Here is a 20,526-nt window from a genome sequence, read left to right as displayed (position 1 = left end):
GACTATTTAGTTTGAGTTTGAATTAATTTTTGAGTAGTTGAAGTAGACTAAAACAATGGGAAAATTTAAAAGTCAGATATATATGAGCATGAGCACATAAAATTAGTTTGTTCATTGCTCATCTATATATTGGTTGATGGTGGCTTTACTAACATATTAAAACGTAAAATTTATCCAAATTCAGTAACTTTTGCAGAACTAACTCTTTGTACAAAGAGGGCAGAAAGTTCTCTATCATCAGGTACCATTTAAATATCCACTATGTACACCAAGGGTATTACTGAAACTTTCCAGAAATGACTATGGTACAATAATGACAGCACCACCAACACAGTAAACAGACAATAATTTTCCTCTTCTCACAATTACACTATACTCTAAATTTAAGATCATGATTAAATCATTGCAATTCTTTGAGGAAGGCAAACCAGTTGAGGAAAAATCAGAAATTAGACTCTGCCATGACTAAATTTTTTATGCTGAGAAGTGACATGCTGTGCAAGTACTTTTATTGAAATTAATGCAGGGGCTGAGATTGCTGGAATCTAACCAGAAGCATTTTACATTTAGCTTCCAAATTGCTGTATTTCTGTCACCAGGTTAATCCTCATAACATCTCAGTGAGCAAAGATTTCTAAGGTATGTAGAATCTCTTAGGATAAACCCAAAGCAGTTTATCAGACAAAATGTAGGTCTTATTTTTTACTGTAATGCATTTTTGCAAGTGCATTTTTTAATGTATGAGGTTTGTCTGTAAATATTCATGCACGCCGTGCAAATTATGTGCAGCTAAAGGGTAGCACATAACATATAGTTGTGGTGTGATGTGATTTTTTCATAACTAAACCCCAGTAATCAGGAAAACAAACAATATGGGGAAAATGAATAATATGAGGAAATTTTTTTCCTTAAAGACAGCTGCGCTTACAGGTTGGGCAAAACGAAGTGCAACTAAAATACTCAAATGAGCAAATTCTCACCCTGGAACATGGTGAGGGGGAAAAATGTATGTCTTTAAATGCATTTTAAATAGATAGGGTTTTATGAGTACAGATTTACTGTTCTATGCACTGGTTCTTCAATATTTCTCCATAGTACCTTTTGGAATATCCTTCCTCTTCCACAGGGAAGGAAGGTATTGGAAAGTAGCATACTCCCAATTAGTGTATGCTGTTTGTCCAACCAGTAGTGCTGCATATTCACTTCACCTTCTTGTTTTATATCTTTGACAGCAGCAACTAGAGATCACAGAATCACAGAATGGTAGATACCAGATTCCAGATAACACAGGCAGCAAGAAGAAAATTGCCTGAAACCAGGGAATGTTTAACAAAGTTTTCTGACTAATTTTTCTTCTTTACATGTTTTTATTAAGATGTGACTAAGGGTTGTCAGGACGATACACCAAAATTATGGGACCAGGGTGGTCAATTCAACTGATTGTCTAGTTACTACATTATAGAATGTTTTATCTCTGTTTGGATAGGCAGCTAAACATATGGATTTGAATGCTTAAAATGAAATACTGTAAATTTAAAATCTGTAATACTAATACTGTATGAGCTTTTTTTTCTCTATAAAAAGAGGTTATTCTAGCTATTTTTCTCTATAAAAAGAATTTTTTAAGCACTTCTGACATTTCACTAGCAATAGACTCTACCAAATGAGTGCTTTAAGGTAAAGAGGATTAGAGTGTGCCATTAATAAAATTATCTGAACAGATTATCTTCAGTTTATCTTGATGTCTCCATGATGGAAATCCCATCTCATAGCTCAAAGTAGTTGCTTTGGTATTGTTACTTATAAGTGAACAAATTATTATTACTACAAGAGATCCTACATTAGAGCAATATTAGCATTTTAAACCTATTGTGATTTATTTTGTAAAGACATTTCACCATGAGAGACTGAAAATTTTCATCTCAATTTCTGTCTGTACTTAAGCTAAAACTGCAGTCCTACTGTCTTGAATTCAGAAATGGAAAAGAGGGCTCAAAATGCAGATCAGAATATGACTAATCTAAGAATGCTTGCGTTTGGGCCACAGTGGACTATGAATACTCATATACAAAATGTAGGGTGACTACAGCTGAGACCAAAATGCTAGATTTTATTAGTCTACAATATAATGTTGAAAGCAGCTAGATTTTGTCTCTATCAGTAACTAGCAAAGGGTATTATGTGTGTATCAACACAACAGAACAGTTGGTGCTGACAAACTGATGTCTACACTACATGATTTATGGGAGATCTACTTGTGGTCAGATCCTCTCTGCTGGACATCCAATAATAGCTGGAGTTTGTGGGTCAAACTTCTTGAAAGCATCTTTCATCTTACTTTAATTTGCAATGAATTCAGTTGTGGCAGTTTGAGACCAAAACTGGGCTTACAGGGATCATTGTGAAACATTTTAAATATATATGGCTCTGATCAAAACGAAAATACTAATGTAGCCATAACTTAACAAAATACAGCTAAAACATGAACAGGTGTTTATGTCCAACTCTTTGGCTTCCTGTTGTGTTCCTGTGGTTGAGTCCCAGTTCCCAGGAGTCTGCAGACTTCAAGGAATGCAACATGCTACTGAGAAGAAGGGAGTCTAAATCCAAGTGCTATCCACCATGGGAACTTCTGTGTTATTCACTGTGCTTATCAAGAGGAGGACTCCTTAGGTCCTATCCTTAAGGGAAGAAGTCAGCATAGCTCCTTTAGCATCAGTGGAACTATGCTAAATTAATATCAGCCATGATGGAAGGGGTATCTAGAGATAAATTAGTATTAATTATTATTTATTAATTAATAATTATTATTATTAATAATAACAACAATAATAAAAATAACAGTGATGGAAAGAATAAAATAGTTCCATATTTCTGTGTGTGTAATTTTACAAACACAGGTATATATTTGTTTCACTAAGTCATGCTTGGTTCAACACAACTTTTAATATTGCAATGTTCTAATAGTAATGACCGATGTTAGAATATCATAATATTGCAATATTCAAGAAAATATTCCAATATTTCCATGAGGAGGATACAGCAAATTCTATAGGCTATAAAATCGCCTATAGGCTATAAAATCGCCATGTCAGTTTACAGGTGTCCCAAGATGAAGTGGTCGTGCAAACCATTTGGCACAAACCCTTTCAAGGTTGGAAATCTTTAATGGACATGGTTGTCTTATGTTGACAGTTGGGCTCAAGGATCTTAGAGGTCTTTTCCAACCAAAGCAATTCTATGATTCTGTCAAGCACCTGAATATACAGGGGAATCTCTCACCTGTTCTTAGCTTTCACTAACTTTCTGCTTCAACTTATTATAATGTCAGAACAATTGTCTGGTGTCATAAAACTAAGTAAATACATATAAAAATGTCCTTTACATGCCATAGCAGTCTTGGACTTCTATTTCTCCTTAGAGAACTTCATGTAATGATAGAAATGCCTTTGGCACTTGAAGCACAGCCATCTTTACAAGCAGTTATCTGTCAAGTGAACTCTGATCTTTTTTAAAATCTGAAACTAATACACACCCTCTCTGTTATCATTACTACAGGGGATGGATTTGTCTTGTAACATGTGAGTGCTGCGCTTTCAGATGTGCTTCATGCTAAGACTTTGCAAAAAGCCTTTAACCCAAATGATAGCTGAGGAGTTCAGAATTTCTTGAGACATATCCCTAGGCAGCTTTCACACTATACATTAGGCTGTGCCTGCAAACTCTGTGATGACTTTATCTCAAAGGATTATGCATAGGAGGAAGCAGAAAGGATCTATGATGTGTGACCTAATTGTTGGGGAGAGTGCAATAAAGGTCTCTGCATTTCTACCTTCTGATAACATCAGCATTAGCACTTAATCACTTGTAACATTGCCAAAGATGCATTGCCATGATAAGGAGAATTCATTATAGGTGTAAATGGATGAACATCCATAGAAGGCAGAGAGTATTGTTCCAATGTGACTATAGAAGAGAGGTTACTTGCTGTCAGAGTCTGAAATTTCTTTCAGAAGCTCACAGAGAAGTTCAGAGTCAGATTGGAAGATAATTGAAGTGTTTCTGGATTGATTTGCAAGATAGTAGCTGGGTTAACATGAGTGAAAGCATATGGGATGGCTGCATGTTCACAGAGTTCTCGCTCTAGAAGCCTATGATACTCAAACTTTGAGTTTCTCTAGTAGGACATTGTTGGATTTTTCAATAACAGATTGGAATTGTGATTTCAGTTATTGTCATTTCATCTAGGATAGGAAACAGGACGTTGAACAAAGGAAGCCATCAGTATTTCAGAACATGCTCCCATACACATTTAAACGCAGTAGCTCCCCACTTCTGGGATTTCTGTGCATTACCTAAAATGCTCCTAGATAATGTACTGGGTGCATATACTAAAACGTTTTCTGGAGCTAGTCTGTAATTATTAATACAGGGGTAGTCAAGGAAAGTAATATATAAACAGCAATATAAGCACTGATCTGATTGCGATGCCTTGTGTGACTTGTGTTTTTCCTTTTTTGTTTCTATTGGTCACAATCAAGGAAGTGCCTAACTTTCAGAGCATGAAAAGTGTAGATTATTAATTCTTTGAATCTGTGGCTTTGTCATGCTCAAAACAAGCACCATGTTACCCTTAGATTTTTCTTTTTAGGGTTTGATTACATTGTGGTTTAGATCCAGCCATCAAACAAGTCCTACAGACACTTGCGCGGCACCCCCAACCTCTGTTAAGTTATGGTTACATTAGTATTTTTCTTTTAATCAGAGGAAGGAAAAATACCAAACCTCACAGGTTATAATAAGGAGAGCTCAACAGAACAATGCAAAGAACAAAGGACCAATAGAAATAACAATAAAACTAATGAAGCAACTAATAAAACTGTATAAAGCAAGTTATATAGACCCCAACACCACTGCATACCAAAAAAACCCTCTGTGCCTGCCTGGGCTAGCCCTCACATTATGTAGCAGGCATGACTGTCAGTATGGTATCAAATACCCCACTGGCTGGTTCAGTTTGCTGTTCTGGGTGTGGTACCTCCCAAGTCCTTGTAAGAAAATTAACTCTGTCCCATCTGAACCCAGAACATTATACTTTTAACATCTTTGGGTTTTTTGCCAGGGTACAGAACAAGACAATAAAGCAGAGTCCATGGGAACACTAAAGAGATTGCAGAAATTAGTCCGAACCAAAAAAACGAGTACACAAAGCTTGGAGGATGTCAAACATGTTATGCTACCTCTCAGTAAGTAAAGCATCATATCATCATTCTTTCCAGCACTTGGCAAATGACACTGTATTGAACACAACTGTAAATGATCCTGTCCTGGTCTGTCATTCACCACCCATGACTTTCAAACCCCAGCTGAGATGTTACTGTGATACCACTTTAGTGCTGGCTTCCTCATAGTGTGAAAACCTGTTTCCTGTCACGCTAGCTTGAGTTTTGTAACAGCCTATCCTGCAAGTGGGGGGTTTTAGATAAATAGAATTGTATAACAGTGGAACTTCCGTGCTGAGGACAACTTGTTTTTAGAGTAGTTCCTGGTTTTATAACATATTTCAGATCTGAGAGGCAAAAACCCACAAATGCAAAGATAGCCTTGTCAACCCATGAGTCAGGAGCAGCTGGGGGCACAAGAAGGTCTGTGGTGTTAGAAGCAAGTCAGCCTCTCATCATACCTGATTGCCCAGGGCCATAAGACACAGAAATTCTAAACTGATGTTGAGCTCAGGTTATTTTCTTGAGTCTCCAATAGACCAATGGTCTGACTGCACCAGCTCTTCACCTGAACTTCTTTTGCCACCTTCACAGTGCATGCAATTACTGTACAATGCATTTGTCTATATGATTAATTTTAAACCAATACTGGCAAATGAGTTTAAACTCCAGGCAAATTATTGTCTTGCCTGAAATATATGAGGAAATTTAAATTTCAGCAACTACTTTGTAACTGCAGTATCCACACTGGGAAGAGGCAGGGGAGGAATTACCTGGAAAAGTTATCAGAATTTTTCCAGTATTTAAACTGAACTCATGCTCTCTGCAACTATGCAGCAATATGACATTCAATTAACAAATTTTCATGTTCATTGCAGAACCAATACAATTTTCCAGGCTTTTGAGCAAACAAGACAAATTTACTAAATTGAGAATAAATCTTTCTTTGGGCTCAGATGTCTGACCCACTAAAAAATCTTTTCCATCTCCTTAATTATCATTATTATCTGTTTTTCATTGAGTTCTTGGCTTTTTCTTTATATAGAATGCCACAGACAGATTTAAAGGGGGGGGGGGGAGGGGAAGTGTGCTATTTTCTCTGTGAATTGCAACATAAACAGAAGATTTTGCATTTTTCAAGATACATTAGAAGATGCTTCTCTTTCTGAGGAAGATGAAGAAGCATTGACTTCTTGCATGAAACTGACAAAACCTCAGGAAAAGAAGACCTGGAAGGATAACACAAGGAGAAAAGAAGAGACTAAGACTAGGGCAGAGTTTGTTTCTGCATCTCTGGGCCACTCATACACTTCCAGACTTAATAACTTAGGAACTATTTCAATCTATTCAGAAACCGAATTTCACCTGTGGAGTGACTGGAAACCATTCCCTGATAACCAGCTCTGTCCTTGTGACTTCTTGATTTCAAAAATAGAAGAATGGGAAAACTGTACTTGCTCATCTCATGAGCCACATCTTACATATTCTCTAACGGATATGGATCTACAGTACTCCTGGGTAAGTGGAAGTGGTTTTTTTTGTGCTGATATGCATAAGAAGTGGAAACTTTTTGCTCTGATTCAGCATTAAAGAGGTGCTGTCTTCTTCCATGTGATTATGAAATGCATTAAACCAAATCTAGATTTCAGGTAAGTGGATTTGAATGCTTTTTCAGGCTGACAAAACAAAGAAAACTTTAGTTGCTGAGGGATACAAAATATAGACACTGCAATGAAGGATTTCTCCCTCCCCTTACTGGGCATAGTGGGTATTCTGTCACTCTGCATAGTGGTAAGCACACTGAGGATGACTGGTTGATTGAAATCTATCAGAGAAGAAGGCAAGAGTAGCCACTTTTACCTTTGTGCAGATTCCCTCTACAGTGCTTCAGCAAGAGAGCTGGCTCTCACTACAAAATCTAAACCACAGGAGGCACTATGGTTTAGTGACACAGGATATTTACCCATTGAAACCTGCCAGCTGAGTGTGCAAATGGAGACCTGAGCAACCATAGCCTTACATAAGAGAATGTCCTGAAGAAAACAGCCTCTTCCTTAACATGTGCTCATATATCATTAGGAAATGTACAGACACATAACTGCATAGGTCAATATAGCAACCATATTTCTGATACACAGAGGCAGTCATTCAATTCTTTTTAACGACACAGTAGCTGACATAACAACAGGCAGTACCTGAAACATGGAATTTATCTAGCTGAATGTAGCCCAGAGGATTTTCCTGGGATTTGACATAGAAAACAGAGAGCAAAAGCTTTGATTGATGGAACTGTAATTAGAAGAGAAAGAAAGCCAAGTACCCCTAAAACCAAGCTGACAAAGGTGCAGCAGTATACCCCTGAACAGACCCAGCACTGAAAACTCACAGGGAGAGCCCTTGGTGACAGAACTTTGGGACAGAATGGTATCAGAAATAGGCTGGGAACTGTGAAAAAATACAATGCTCTGTCAGGTGGGTCCTCTGGTCTGCCAGTAAATAGGACCTTTCCTTACTAGAAACCAAATTGTGTTGGGGATACTGGGCTTCATCATATGCCTGCTTCTAATGGAATCAACTTTCAGCATCCCAAGCTAAGGCTGAAGTCCCAGGGCAAAATAGTAATAACAGATGTTGTCTTAGGTTGAATTTTAATCTGCTGCAGTTATTCAAAACCATCCTGCCTCAAGCCAGCTTCAAAATGAAAGTTCTGGCTGGAGCAAAGTATTACAGTGCTTGAAGTTCAGACTGTAACATGAGAGGCTTCCTGTTCCAGTTGCTGCATTTGGGTTCTGGGTTTTGGGTGTTGGCTCTCTTCCACTGAGATGGCAGTGGGACAAGGAGGGGGGGGAGTAGCTCCCTGGCTTGGGTTTTCAGCTCACTTCCTTCTGCTTGCTACTGCTTTCTGCTGTGCTTTTTCTGCAGAAAGGCTGAGGTAATTGTGCATTTGCATTACGATTATCTGATTTGCTGAGTAAACTCTTATCTCACTCTGTTTGTCTCAACCCAGAGCTTTTTTGTGTTTTGTTCCCTCACTTCTGTGTTGGGGGAGGCAGACAGGTTAGCCTGCTGGTTCAGTTTAAACCATTACAGATGTGTTGGTCAGATTTATGAGAGCAAAAGTGCCAATTCCAATGATTTTATTTCATTTTGACACAAATGGGCCATTAGTGTTCTCTACCCTGGTGAGATTTGTCCTACCCATGTTACTATTTAAGGTCTATTACTATTAAGGCAAGAGGTTTAATACTTTTTCTTTTTTTTCTGCATTATTGTTTATTTTGCCATCTGCTTTCCTGATGGGTTCCCTGACTTTAATGTATCTCTGTGGGCTTAGTGTCTTTAGATTTAAATTACAGGAAATGGCAAGACATCAAATTCTTTGCATTTGCATTCTGTCAACTGGCGTAATTGAGGATTACAAAGACTGGATTTTCAGTTTTGTTTTTTTTAACAATCAAGCTGACAGTAGTGGTTTTGCTATGAAGGGATCAGACATTGGGGATGATGTAGATGTTCTGGCTGATGCTGATTTATTTATTAGAGTAAAAACTATATATTTTGTAATATTCTTCCTGATTCTTTAAGTAAAGTATCATTTAATTTTCTTGCCTGATCTTGGCTTGGCTACTACTCTACTGTATTTGCTACAGCACGTAGTGGAAAAGATAGCCTGAAATAGCACTACTGAAAAGCTGTTTGGTATGTCTTGACTTGAGGCAAATGGGCAAAACTGGTGGATGCAAGACTAAGATACAAGCCTTTGATATTCTGTCAGCAAACTGTGATAGATCTGATCTGGGGGACAAACAACTATCTAAATTGGACACGTATTATCCAGAGTCATTTCAGCAACATATGCAAAGCTGATTGAGCCTAGCCTTAATTTAAAGCTTGAATTGCAGATAGTAAATTAAATAGTGCTTTCCCACAATCTTCAGGAAGAAGACTTTGTGATAGATTACTCTTTAGCAAAACAAAACATGAGTGATCCTAATTCCTTTCCTTTAGTTTCTTCCCTTGACTTCTTTCTTCCTCTTCCTTTCCTCCTCCTCAAGGCTTTACATGGCCTCCCTTATGATGTCTCCTATTGTCATTGTTTGTTTCACCTAAAACAATAAAAAGGCTGACAGAGATCACTCAAGCTGGTCACCTAAATGAGAACCACGAGAACAGATGGCAAAAGTCACATCCATCTTCAGCCATAACAAGCTCACCAAACTCTTCCAGCTACTCTTCTTCCAGCCTCCCCTAGTTCAGTGCATGGTAAATACTTGTATTAACTGGCTGCCTCCAACACAAAGACATTGGGGACAACTAAAATCTCACCCAGCTTGTCCATCTTCATGTATTGTGAAAAAATTTTAGAAGTCTGTATTTCTGTCCTTCAATTAAATACAGAATTGAACATGCTGTGTTACCATTTTACGGCCACGGTGCCACCTTTTGCAACTTTTTTGCAAAGTTAACTTAGACATAGGTCATTTTTTTCTGCATTGTTCAGCTGTTTACAATATAATTAGTAGCTGCTCAAATTTTTGCTAGAGGCAACAGAAAGCCTTGCGTTTTCTCGGTGTGTCAAGATTGCCATGTGAAATTATTGTTACTGATATTCTTCCTAAGGAGATGTAATTTGTAAATAGTTATTCCTTTGAAAGTGAAAGAATATATTCAAGAAAATACTGAATACTTCAGCAGAAAAGAAAAAAAATATCCCTGGATAAAGAAATTACTATGCTGCATATTTTTGTATTACCATAAAGTATATTGGGAAAGAAATGAGAGATCCAGGCTGGTGTTTGGAATGTTTCAAGTCAGCTGAAAATGAAGCAGAGGGCGGAAGAAAAGATTGTCCAGACACCACTTTAATATCCATTTGACCTTAATGTCAAAGGTTATTGGGTTTTACACTTCTTTTTATCCCTCAAGCTTAGCCCCACAGAATACAGCTCAGCTGTCTGTCTCAGACTTTTTTTTTCTATTGCCTCTTTTTTATTTTTTTTTAACTGCAGTTACCAGAAGCTGCCCTTCTGCTATTTGTGAGATAAGTTCTTCACTTCCCTAAGAAAGTATTATATGTAGCTCATGTAAGGCATAGAATGTCTAGGCTCAGAAGCTTGCTGGACTTAGCTATCCCTGAAACAGGCACAGAGTGAAAAATATAGAGGGGTCACAGCTGAGGGGTCCTCTTCACAAAAGAGTTCTGAGACTGTCTTGAACTGCCTAAGACAGTCAAGAGGAAGTTTTATACCATGGGGGTAGTGAGACACTGGAACAGGTTGCCCAGGGAGGTGGTAGAAGCCCCATCCCTGGAGGTTTTTAAGGCCATGCTGGATGTGACTCTGAGCAACCTGATCTAGTATGAGGTGTCCCTGCCCATGGCAGAGGGGTTTGAATTAGATGGTCCTTGAGATCCCTTCCAACCCTAACAATTCTATGATTCTATGAAGACAGAGAGAGAAAAGCTAATGAGTCCTTTTCTCCTCTCCTTCAATGCTTGAACATGCTACTTCACTGGCTGACCCATCCACTCTCCCAGTAGCAGTGTAGTATAGAAGTTTTGTCTGTAGGATGATACAAGCATCCTTTACAGGAAAGAGAGAGGAGAAAAGATCTCCTGTTAGAGACAAGTCAGCAGAGAGACTGGAAATGGGTTTCTTTTCTTGCAGCATCTTAGAACTGTGGTTAAGTTTAGGATTTAGTCATTGATAACATAAAATGTATGTGTTGCAATCTGTATGGTATTCAGTGAGAATGAAAAGATAAGTCATTTCCTAAGAGAAGACCTGGAATTTTGGTGAGCAGGAAGAAAAATTCTGAGGGTGTTTTTCTCCCCTATGTTCAGGTTAAGAGGATAATAGAAAGCTTCAAAAGATTGGTTTCTATCTGATTTGAATGCATTACATTGTGATGGAATGAAAAATAAGTTTGAGGAAATAGCAAGTGACTTCACGTCAGTGACCAAGTTCATTGTGTTCTATGGTCTTATTGTGGTTAAGTTAGCCCTGCCATTATGGCCATGGTTCTCTGACATTTCAGTAATCTTGTGTCTTTTTGCTTTCTTCCCAGTCTGACTTGTTTTCTTGCCAGACAATGCATTTCTCAGCACTTCCCTTTGACCCTCGTAGATATGTCTATTTTGACACTCCTTTGTTCACTGAAGAAACACTCTTCTTAGCTCTGTTTTTAGGCATTTCTTGTCCTAAATTTTCCTGACATATTCTGCTTAATAGGCTCTGGTTTCTGGTTCCTGGTTGTCCCATATCAGCCTTGCTTTCTTGGTATGATTGCTCTTACCCTGTATTTTGTACTGCTGCTTCAAATCATCTTAGTTCTCAAAAAGGTGATGTAGTGTCTTGAGATTTACACAGGTTATTTGATCTCTTGTGATACCAGTGACTATTATTGTTCTCTAGGTCAGATTAGTGGAGTGGGGAGGAAGAATATGGACAGTCAATAATGAAAGAACAGGACAGAGAATGCTCTTTAGCAGAATATGATAAAAGCCAAAAGCTTTATTTGACCATTTTTGTAGCCCAGAGAATGGCTGTGGGAGATTTCAACTTCATTTTAGCCAGCAATTTCTTCAGCATACTAGAATGCTTTTAATGGACTTTCTGGCTGCTCGATTTTCTTAAGCCATTTAACTGTTTTCTGCATTTTTTAATTTCTTCAGCTAATGTCTTTGCTAAAGACACCTGAACATGCCTTAGAAGACCTTTCGTAATTCCATTTGGAGTTCTTATTTGGCACAAATATAGCACTAAAAAGAATTCCTGGAAGTTGCCAAATAGCTTTTCTCAGGCACCAGTTTTCAACTGCTCCAGTCACTCTAGCTTCTGTGGCAGTAATAACTGATCATTTAAAAGCTGTAGATCTTACTCATTCCTATTTCACTGGCAAGGTAGGAAGTCAGATCCTCACTAAGTATAGCTCTGTTTTCTAGTGGTGTTAGGAAGTCCTGCTCAGCTGTATGCAAGCTGAGGCCCAAAGTCTTTGCCCAGGTAAGGGATGAAGAGCAGCTGAAAAAGTGGCAGGAAACAAAGCAGTCAAGACCATGGTGATGGGTGTTCAGGTGATAAGCTGTGGCTGACACAAAAACAGGAGTCATTTTCAAAGATATGAAACTGTCCCCAGCTGCTTCTCTTTCATCTTAACCTATCTTCATTTACAAGCCCCTTGACAGATTTCCTGTTGCTTTATATAACATTCTAGTTAATTTGACCTGTTACATGTCTCTCCATGTCAGTCCAACAACTCAGCCCTTCACCCTGTGCACTCTCTTGCAGGGTAAAGAGATAAATAGAAACTACACACCAGAATGCTCACCAGAATGCAGAGTCATTGAAGATACATGAACTAACAGACAAAAATAGATAATGCTACAGCTAAGTCTAGCACAGAGTTAAATTTAAAAACCACTCACTGTTTCTCAATTCAAAATGTGTCCTAGAACCTTGTGGAAGCTTATTTTGAAGTTGAGGGAGTGGGGATTGAGATATATTTCACAGAATCACAGAATGGTAGGGGGTGAAAGGGATGTCTGGGAATCATCCAGTCTAACCCTACTGCTAAACTGGGTTTGCCTAAATCAAGTTGCACAAGAATGCATCCAGGAGGGTTTTGAATATCCAGAGAAGGAGGCTCCACAACCTCTCTCAGCAATCTATTCCAGTGCTCCATCACACTCAAAGTAAAGAAGTTTTTCCTTGTTCAAGTGGAATTTCCTGTGTACTAGTCTGTACCCATTGCCCCTTCTCCTTATCACTGGGCACCACTGAAAAGAGGCTGTCCTCATCTTCATGACATCTGCCCCTTAGATATTTGTAAACACTTACATTTTTGCATGTCTGTTATAGTCAAATGCTGAGAACATTCAAATCCCTTTGATTTTAAAACTCAGAAAAAGTCAGGATCCCTGACTGAATTTTCAGTGTTTACTTTTCCTGGAAATATCAAGTAAACTATGGGCTCACATGAAAAGATACAAATATGAGTGACCCTTAAAAGCACTCATTTTCCTGATGCCTCAGTGTCTGGAGAGTCTTTGTCTTGTGTCACAGGTAGCTTTATTTAGGAAACCATTCCATTTGGAAGTTGGTAAATATGGTATGGATTGATTCAGTTAAAAACAAAAAGTGAGAGAAAGTCACCTCTTAAAGCTCAAGGCTTCACCTCTCAATCTATGCTTGGAAGAGAGCCTCACTCTAGCTGCACCATTGCACTGTGCTGATAGCAAATATCTGCCATTGGCATTCTGCAGCCTTCAGTGATTTTTGCTACTCCCTGCATAGCAATGTGAAAAATTCAGATATTTAGTGTCATCATCTGTGCAGTCTCAAAGCAGGTTTTAAAAAATATGAAAAATCTGATGCCACTGCTCTTCATTGTGATAACTCTTGTTCTGTTTTATATTTTTAATACTCTACTAGAATTGTCATAGCTCTGTAGGGAATTATGTTACATTTACCAGTAAGTTTAGTGGCACTAACTGCTAACACTGCTGAAAAGCTTTACAATACCAAACTTTTCACTTGGAACATTGCTGGATTGTTCTGTGTTAGTATGCATAAGGCAGAACACTAGTTAAGTTAATTTATTTGCAGTAAAAATTATTTTAAAATACCACAACACCTTTGATATGGTTACAGATAACTGAAGAAGAACATTTCAGTTCACCTCAGCAGATTTCATGGGTTTGCATCTGACACAGCTTTTAGATGCAGTGGAATTATAGCTAGAGAGAGAAATGAAAGGTTATTTTGGATTACTGTCATGAATGTAGTATGAAGGGCAATATAATTGTTGAAAGTGCAGGAAAAAATGTGCATTTCATATTCTTTGTAAAAGGCATATGAATTCTTAATAGAGAAAAGGAATGCTACTTGCTTTGTGAAACATGACTGAGTCAAAAGATGATTAAACTAAGTGCACTTATTGATAACAAGCTGTCTGATGAAAGGATGACTTCTTCTTAGCATCTTTTAGAATTGTCAAAATGATGCATTTTTGCATACTGAAAGAAACAGATTGTACTGTCTGTCTGCTGTTTTATATACCTATACTGCGACAATGTCATCCTTCTGTGGATCTACTATCAGTTTGATATTTTATAATTGACATTTTTCTTCTATTCTTTATATATATATATATATATATATACACACACCCCCTTATGCCCATATACCATGCAAAGCAAAGGAAAAAAAAAAGTTTCTATCACTCTACTTGAGCAGTGCTCTTGCCAAATGCATCAGCTAATACAACCTGCATTTCCATTCTGTGTTGTGCTAATGCATTAACTCCTGATGCTGGGAGAAATGTTTTGACCAACAAAGCTATCAGGCGCCTTGGGATCTGTCTATTCACCTTTTAAAATGCAACTTATCTCTTTAGACAAAGCAACACAGTTTTAGTTCTGCACAGATTCACTTTTGAAACCTAAACTTTGGCCTGGTCTTGAACTGGAGACAAGCTTCCTGTTTGTAGTCAAAATGTTAATCTTCACTCTGCTTGCATTAGCTCAGTATACCTTTTATGTGTGCTCATCTTTATTCAGAACAAGCAAGCTTAGCTTCAGATTTCTTCTGTCTCCCTAATGAAGTCAAAATTAAAGTGCTACCCACATGACTAACTCAGTAAGGATTATGAAGCTAAGGCTTCAGTAAGGAAGCCACAACCTAAGATGACTCAAGGATCCTTATTGACCTTAAGTTACAAGAATATGTAGGTGCTAGGTAGCAGTGCATACAACAATGCCTGATATTCCTTGTCTTTTTCCCTAGCTAATTCAAATGACTTTTCTTTCAGGGACCATTAATTTTCTGGAATTCCTGAGTTGGCTTAGAAGATGATTAGGTTTGCTTGCTTGTTTTGTGAGTGTACATAGATTGAGTTAGTTATTCTCTTTGTTGCATCATTTTGGTATGCTTTAGAGTGTTCCTGTAAAGCCTGTTTGTGAAATAAGCCTTCCATAAATCAGAAGAAATTTGTTCTGTTTTCATCCCCTCCCAGAGAAATGTAGGAAAAGTCACATGATATCAATACTCAGCAACAGCATAAATGGAAAAGTGAGGATTTTCAGTGCCAGAAAGGCATTAAGACTTCCAGGGTTGCAGCATTATTATAATGAATGTGTTTCAAAGTCCAGTAAAAAAAGTTATTCTGTCGTGACATTTTCCAAAAGCAATGTATGTGTTGAATAATTTCAAACTTGTTTCTAGAAACTGAACATTTAATTTCAATACTGTGTTTTCATCTAGCTTTGAAAAAATAAATTGTGGGTAAAATTAACAGGAATAAGGGCCTGAAGAAATAAGAGAGGAAGTGAGACAATAGACACACAGTGGACACATCTCTGATTTTGCCATTTAAATATTTTCAGATAATGAACAGATTATTGGAAGACAAAGACCAGGGGTTTTCAGAAAGAAATAGACAATTACTTTTATCTGACTATTCTCATTTATTTTTAAAAGATTTACCTATGGTAATGAAATTTCTGGACTGACTTTCTGAAGACATTTAACTGATTGCAGTTCACCTTCCCTAATACATAAGCAAAGCAAATTGGAAACCTAAACACAGCACAATTCTTGCTAGAAGTGCTTACACTCCAATAGACTCGAAGGAATATGGCTGAATATTTTTCATGAAAGGACCATATCAATTAGGTTGAATGACACAAAACTTCTTGCTTACTTTTACTTACAACTTTGATAGCATACCACAAGAAATTATGACAAACAGTGTGTGGGAAGTGGAAAAATCAGGAGTTCAGATAGTTCAAGGTCAGGAGACAGAAAATTTTACAGATATTTTAAGGGTTTCTATGTTTAGTTCTGGATTGTGTAGGTGTTGTAATACCTAGATTTTCTTCTTCACAGTTCATTCTTGATTCCATGTAACTCCCTAAAACTTAATTTTGTGGCAATACAGCAATATGTGTGGCCTCAGTTATGACAGCAGGATGGTGTGTTAGCTGCCAGCTAGCTCTCAGTTCAGTTCTTGTTCTCAAATAAAGACAGATGACAGCTCACGCCCTACAGCAAGATGTGTACAGGTCAAAAAGGCCAAAATTACTTAATTCTGGTGGCCATTTTAAGATGGGTAGGATGTTATTCAGATTTCTTAGTGTGAAAGCCTTGAAGTCAAACTTCCAAAAGTTCACTTGCAGCTATATTTGCTCAAATTTCTGTACATCTAACCATAGTCAAATACTGAGCACTACATGCAGTTGTTGATCAGCCGCAAAGTAAAAAAGCTTTAACACAACTTCTTAGCATTTCACTGAATTATAACAATAAAATTATTCTTTATTCTAGTTCTTCATGGCAGCATGTATTCCTTAACTCTGTGAATCCTGATCCAGTGATTAAGGATGTAGATAATGTAGATTCGATTCCCTGCACTTGTATGGACCTGTTGTGTGATATCAGACAAATCATTTAACTTATCTGCCTCAGGCTTCATTTGCAAAATGGGAATAGTATATTATTTTACACATCATACCATTGTCACATGAGCAAGAATACACATACCAACTTCCTGCACCAGAAGTGCATGAATTCAGACAGTTTATTTGCAGGCTATAATGCCTCCATTCAGATTCATCCTTTGCACTGAGACATTCAACAGAGAAAATGTGGTAAATATTAAAGCTGCATCATTAAAACTGCATCATAAAACACAGGCATACAGGCGAGATTGAGTTGTCACAGATAGCATTAATTCTGCCTTCCCTTGGCTTTAAAACCTTTTTATCTTAATCTAATGGGTTTATGTGTGTATGGTATGTGAGGGTGCTATTTTCTAGGGGTATTATCATTTAGGTTTACAGGGATGTTCAAACACAAAACTGTTTCAAACTAGAGGACCATAATCTTAATATTTTTCTTCGTGAGTTTCTATATATATTTAAAAAAAATAATAATATCTGCTGTAAACTAGCATATATAGTTTCAGAGTTTTGCTGATCCTGGAGTGAGACTCCTCTCCAGTTTGCTGTCTGTATTTCAGTAGAACTTTTGCAGACCATGGAGCTGTTGGAGGGAGAAGTTTTGTTGCCTTTTCATCAACCTCTGCTTTCTGTGGCAGCAGTAAGGCAAAGGAAACAGAAAATACACAGGATAATATATGTGAAACAAGTAAAAAGTTGAGAATGGGATGCATCAAAAGATTATTTAGAAAAGTGGTATGCAAGGTGAGTTGGAAGATCATACACTCTGCGGGGAAGTCAGTGAATACAGTGAAAGAAGGTCAAGATTGGTAGAGCGAATACAAAGGAAAAGCAAGGTGTTTGTGAAAAGACAGAGCATCCATTTCTCTTTCCACAGAGCACAGTTTCAGAGACAGCCTCTTCTTTCTGTTGCCTTCTCTCCCCAAGGAGGAGTTACTGACACTGACTCTCCATGTAAGTGCTTTTCACCTGCAGCGCACAGATAAAAATTGCTCTCTTAAATCCTTAATGAAATAAATTTACCTGGCTGTGCTTCACTTTATCTTGTTGGTGGACTAAGAGCAAGTTCCCACCTCATCAGAGAGGCTCAGCTGACCTCAGGCAACTTATTTATTATGACCACAGCCCAAAGCATCCCAAGCCAGACAAGCAGGGAAGTAACCATGACCAGCACAGGGTGCAGCAATCATCTTGCCAGTTCTCATTAGTGAGGCACAAGGTGCTGAGATCCAGCAGCAAAAGTGCTTCCTCTTCTTTATGGGGGAACTCAATGTGGCTGCAACTTGCCCACCCTCTGTCACCTCTGCCCTGGAGCAAGTGGCTGATGGATCAAAGTCACTACCTACCTCTGCCAGATAGATGTGCAGAGCAGGAGCCAGATCTCTCTGCGTTGAAGTTCAGGCCTGGAAGCGAGAATGAGAACAAATCAACTGCTCAAGTGTCATTCCCAGGATTTTGATTTACAGGTCTGCTCATTGAGCTAGCTTGACCCACATATGGCTCAATTTGGAAGGTATCTCCACTAATGTTAGCATCTGAATCAAGCGTAGCAACAGATAAACCCACAGGTCTGGTACAGAATGTTCTAAGAAAATAAAATAAAATGTAAGATTAAAACTGATCACCTATTCTTGATGATGAATAATTTTTGTATTTCTGTGGGCTATCAATCTGGTATCACATCAGTCAGATTAATAGAAAGAAAGTTTTAAATCCAACTACGAATAAAGCAATCTTGTCCCTCCTCTGTTCACTTCCAAGTTATGATTTTCACACACTTGAAACTACACTCAAGGCAAAAGGAAGAATAGATTTTTCCTCTAGAAGCAGAATGAAATCGAAGCCCTGCAAGTGGATAAACAGTGTACCACACTTTATTCCCTTTCATGTTAGCATTTGCACAGCAGTCCTAAGGCCGTGATAGCAATGCAGCTTGGCACTCTGACATCAGTGAATGAATTCAGCAGGAGGTGTTTACTGGTAAAAGATGGTTCAATCTACAAAGGGTTTCCTGGCAGCAAGCTGCGCATTAGAATTAGTCAGAATTTACTTCTGTGGATCCCGATTCTAATCAGAGATATTCTGGCAGGCATCACGTACGTGCCTTGAAAAAATCCCCTGCTGCACGGCCAGAGCTTGTGCATTAAGCTGGTCTTCTAAATGCCAAATGAAGCTATGTCACTTTTTGTGTATGAGATTAAAACAGAGAGCCTAAATTTATTTTTATATCAGTTCCCTTTATAAAAAAAAAAAATCTCATATTTGAGCTTTCTGAATGGATGTGCAAGGTGACTGTTACTCTGTACCAGTAAATACATTTCACTTCAAGGAGGTTGAGTTTCAGCTGGATAACTATAGGACAAGTCATATAAACCTGAAAATCACATAGGATAAAATGCTCTTGTAGCTGATTAGTAATCACAGCATTTGCTAACAGAATCCATCGAGACATTCTAGGCATGAACATTGTGGTGTAGCTTTGAGCTATATTTTAATATTTACTCTGAGAAACAGCGTGCTGTACACTTACATGCCTGAACCCACAGCAGCATTGTTCTGCCAGTTGCTCTCTGTTATTCGTCACAGATAGTAAAAGTGTATTCTGCTTGCAATAAATTGTGCAGGAAAGCCACCAGTGACACACATTTCTGTTGGAAATTATTACTTGGATGCTGGATAAGCCTGGGGCTGTGTTTTACAGGACACCAACCTTGCCAACTAAGAATTTTTCCAACAAGAATAGATAGAAGATAGAGGTACAACTTTAGGTCTTACTCTTCAAGGTAATAAGAAAGGAATTTGTTCCATAGGTGAAAGACAATCTCCTTGAGAATCCTTCTGTCACAATAGCATAGATTTTTATTAGTGTTAGTGCTAACCTGACATAGTGTAGTTTATGACTGATCTGCTCATCTACTGCTAATGCAAGAGAATGTGTTGGGATCAAAGTTTGAGACAAGTTCTTGGTACTTCATTTTCCCCTTATGCCACATACCATTGGGAGCATGCCAAGGACATGGTCTGAGGGCCTGTCAATGAGATACTTTTTCTTGTTCACAGAGTAGCAACCACTTTTGTACCAGACACATCTTTAAATTTAGTAGGAGCTCTGGTAGTGATGCTCAATAGCTTGTCCCTGCCATATTTCTTTCTGACTCCATTGACTTCAGTGGCAAAGGATTAGCATAACCGAAGGGAAAATCACTCCCCCCACCCCCCCACCCCCCATGAAGTGTATAAAATGCAATAGTCTGAAAGGGGCCAAATTCACAATTCCTGGGATTTGGCATGGTGAGGGTATTCCTGCAGCTCTGCACCATGACAGTTGCTTAAACAGAGTCCACTCCGCTGTTGGTCCTGCATGCTGTTCCAGTGGGTACATGGCATTAAAAGTTCCCCTGGCATGAATTATTTAGCAAAGATTAAATTTTTGAAGTTCACTTCAGATGTTAATTATATAGCTTTGCTGAATAGCCAGCTTCTGCAAGCTTCATATACTTTGTACAGGATAGGAGTCTTGATATAGTGTCAACCCTCTGCCAAACTAAGGATGCAAGCTTAAAATATTCTTTGATCCTGTTTTGTCTCTCAAAGACTCTCAGTTTCAGTAGCTTCTTCATTTTTTTATTGCTGACAAAGTTCACATAGGAGTCTATTCACAGGAGATTATGCACCTTGTTCCATGAAGCCCCTAAACATTTTGGACAAATTTAAAGTACTAACTTCTGGATTGAATTTGCAGTGAGTGTGGGCATTTCAAAGACAGGACTTTAAGCATCCAGCTCTGTTCTTCAGTATCCTAATGGGAAATCACATCCTCCATCTATGTAGTTAAAATTAAAAAACAAA

At 38.1% G+C, this 20,526-nt stretch overlaps 1 protein-coding gene across 1 annotated transcript in view; it reads left to right on the top strand.

The window, feature by feature from the left end:
- Window positions 1-20,526, top strand: part of SAMSN1 (SAM domain, SH3 domain and nuclear localization signals 1) — a 71,048-nt gene that overhangs the window by 10,030 nt on the left and 40,492 nt on the right. Inside the window, exons 3-4 of the mRNA XM_054392850.1 lie at window positions 5,123-5,246; window positions 6,373-6,740. Coding sequence (XP_054248825.1) covers window positions 5,123-5,246; window positions 6,373-6,740 — 492 coding nt within the window. The remainder of the gene's footprint in view (window positions 1-5,122; window positions 5,247-6,372; window positions 6,741-20,526) is intronic.

The sequence above is a fragment of the Indicator indicator genome, chromosome 1 (assembly GCF_027791375.1).
Source record: "Indicator indicator isolate 239-I01 chromosome 1, UM_Iind_1.1, whole genome shotgun sequence".
Classification (NCBI taxonomy): Eukaryota; Metazoa; Chordata; class Aves; order Piciformes; family Indicatoridae; genus Indicator; species Indicator indicator.
This window is presented reverse-complemented; position numbering and strand designations above follow the sequence as displayed.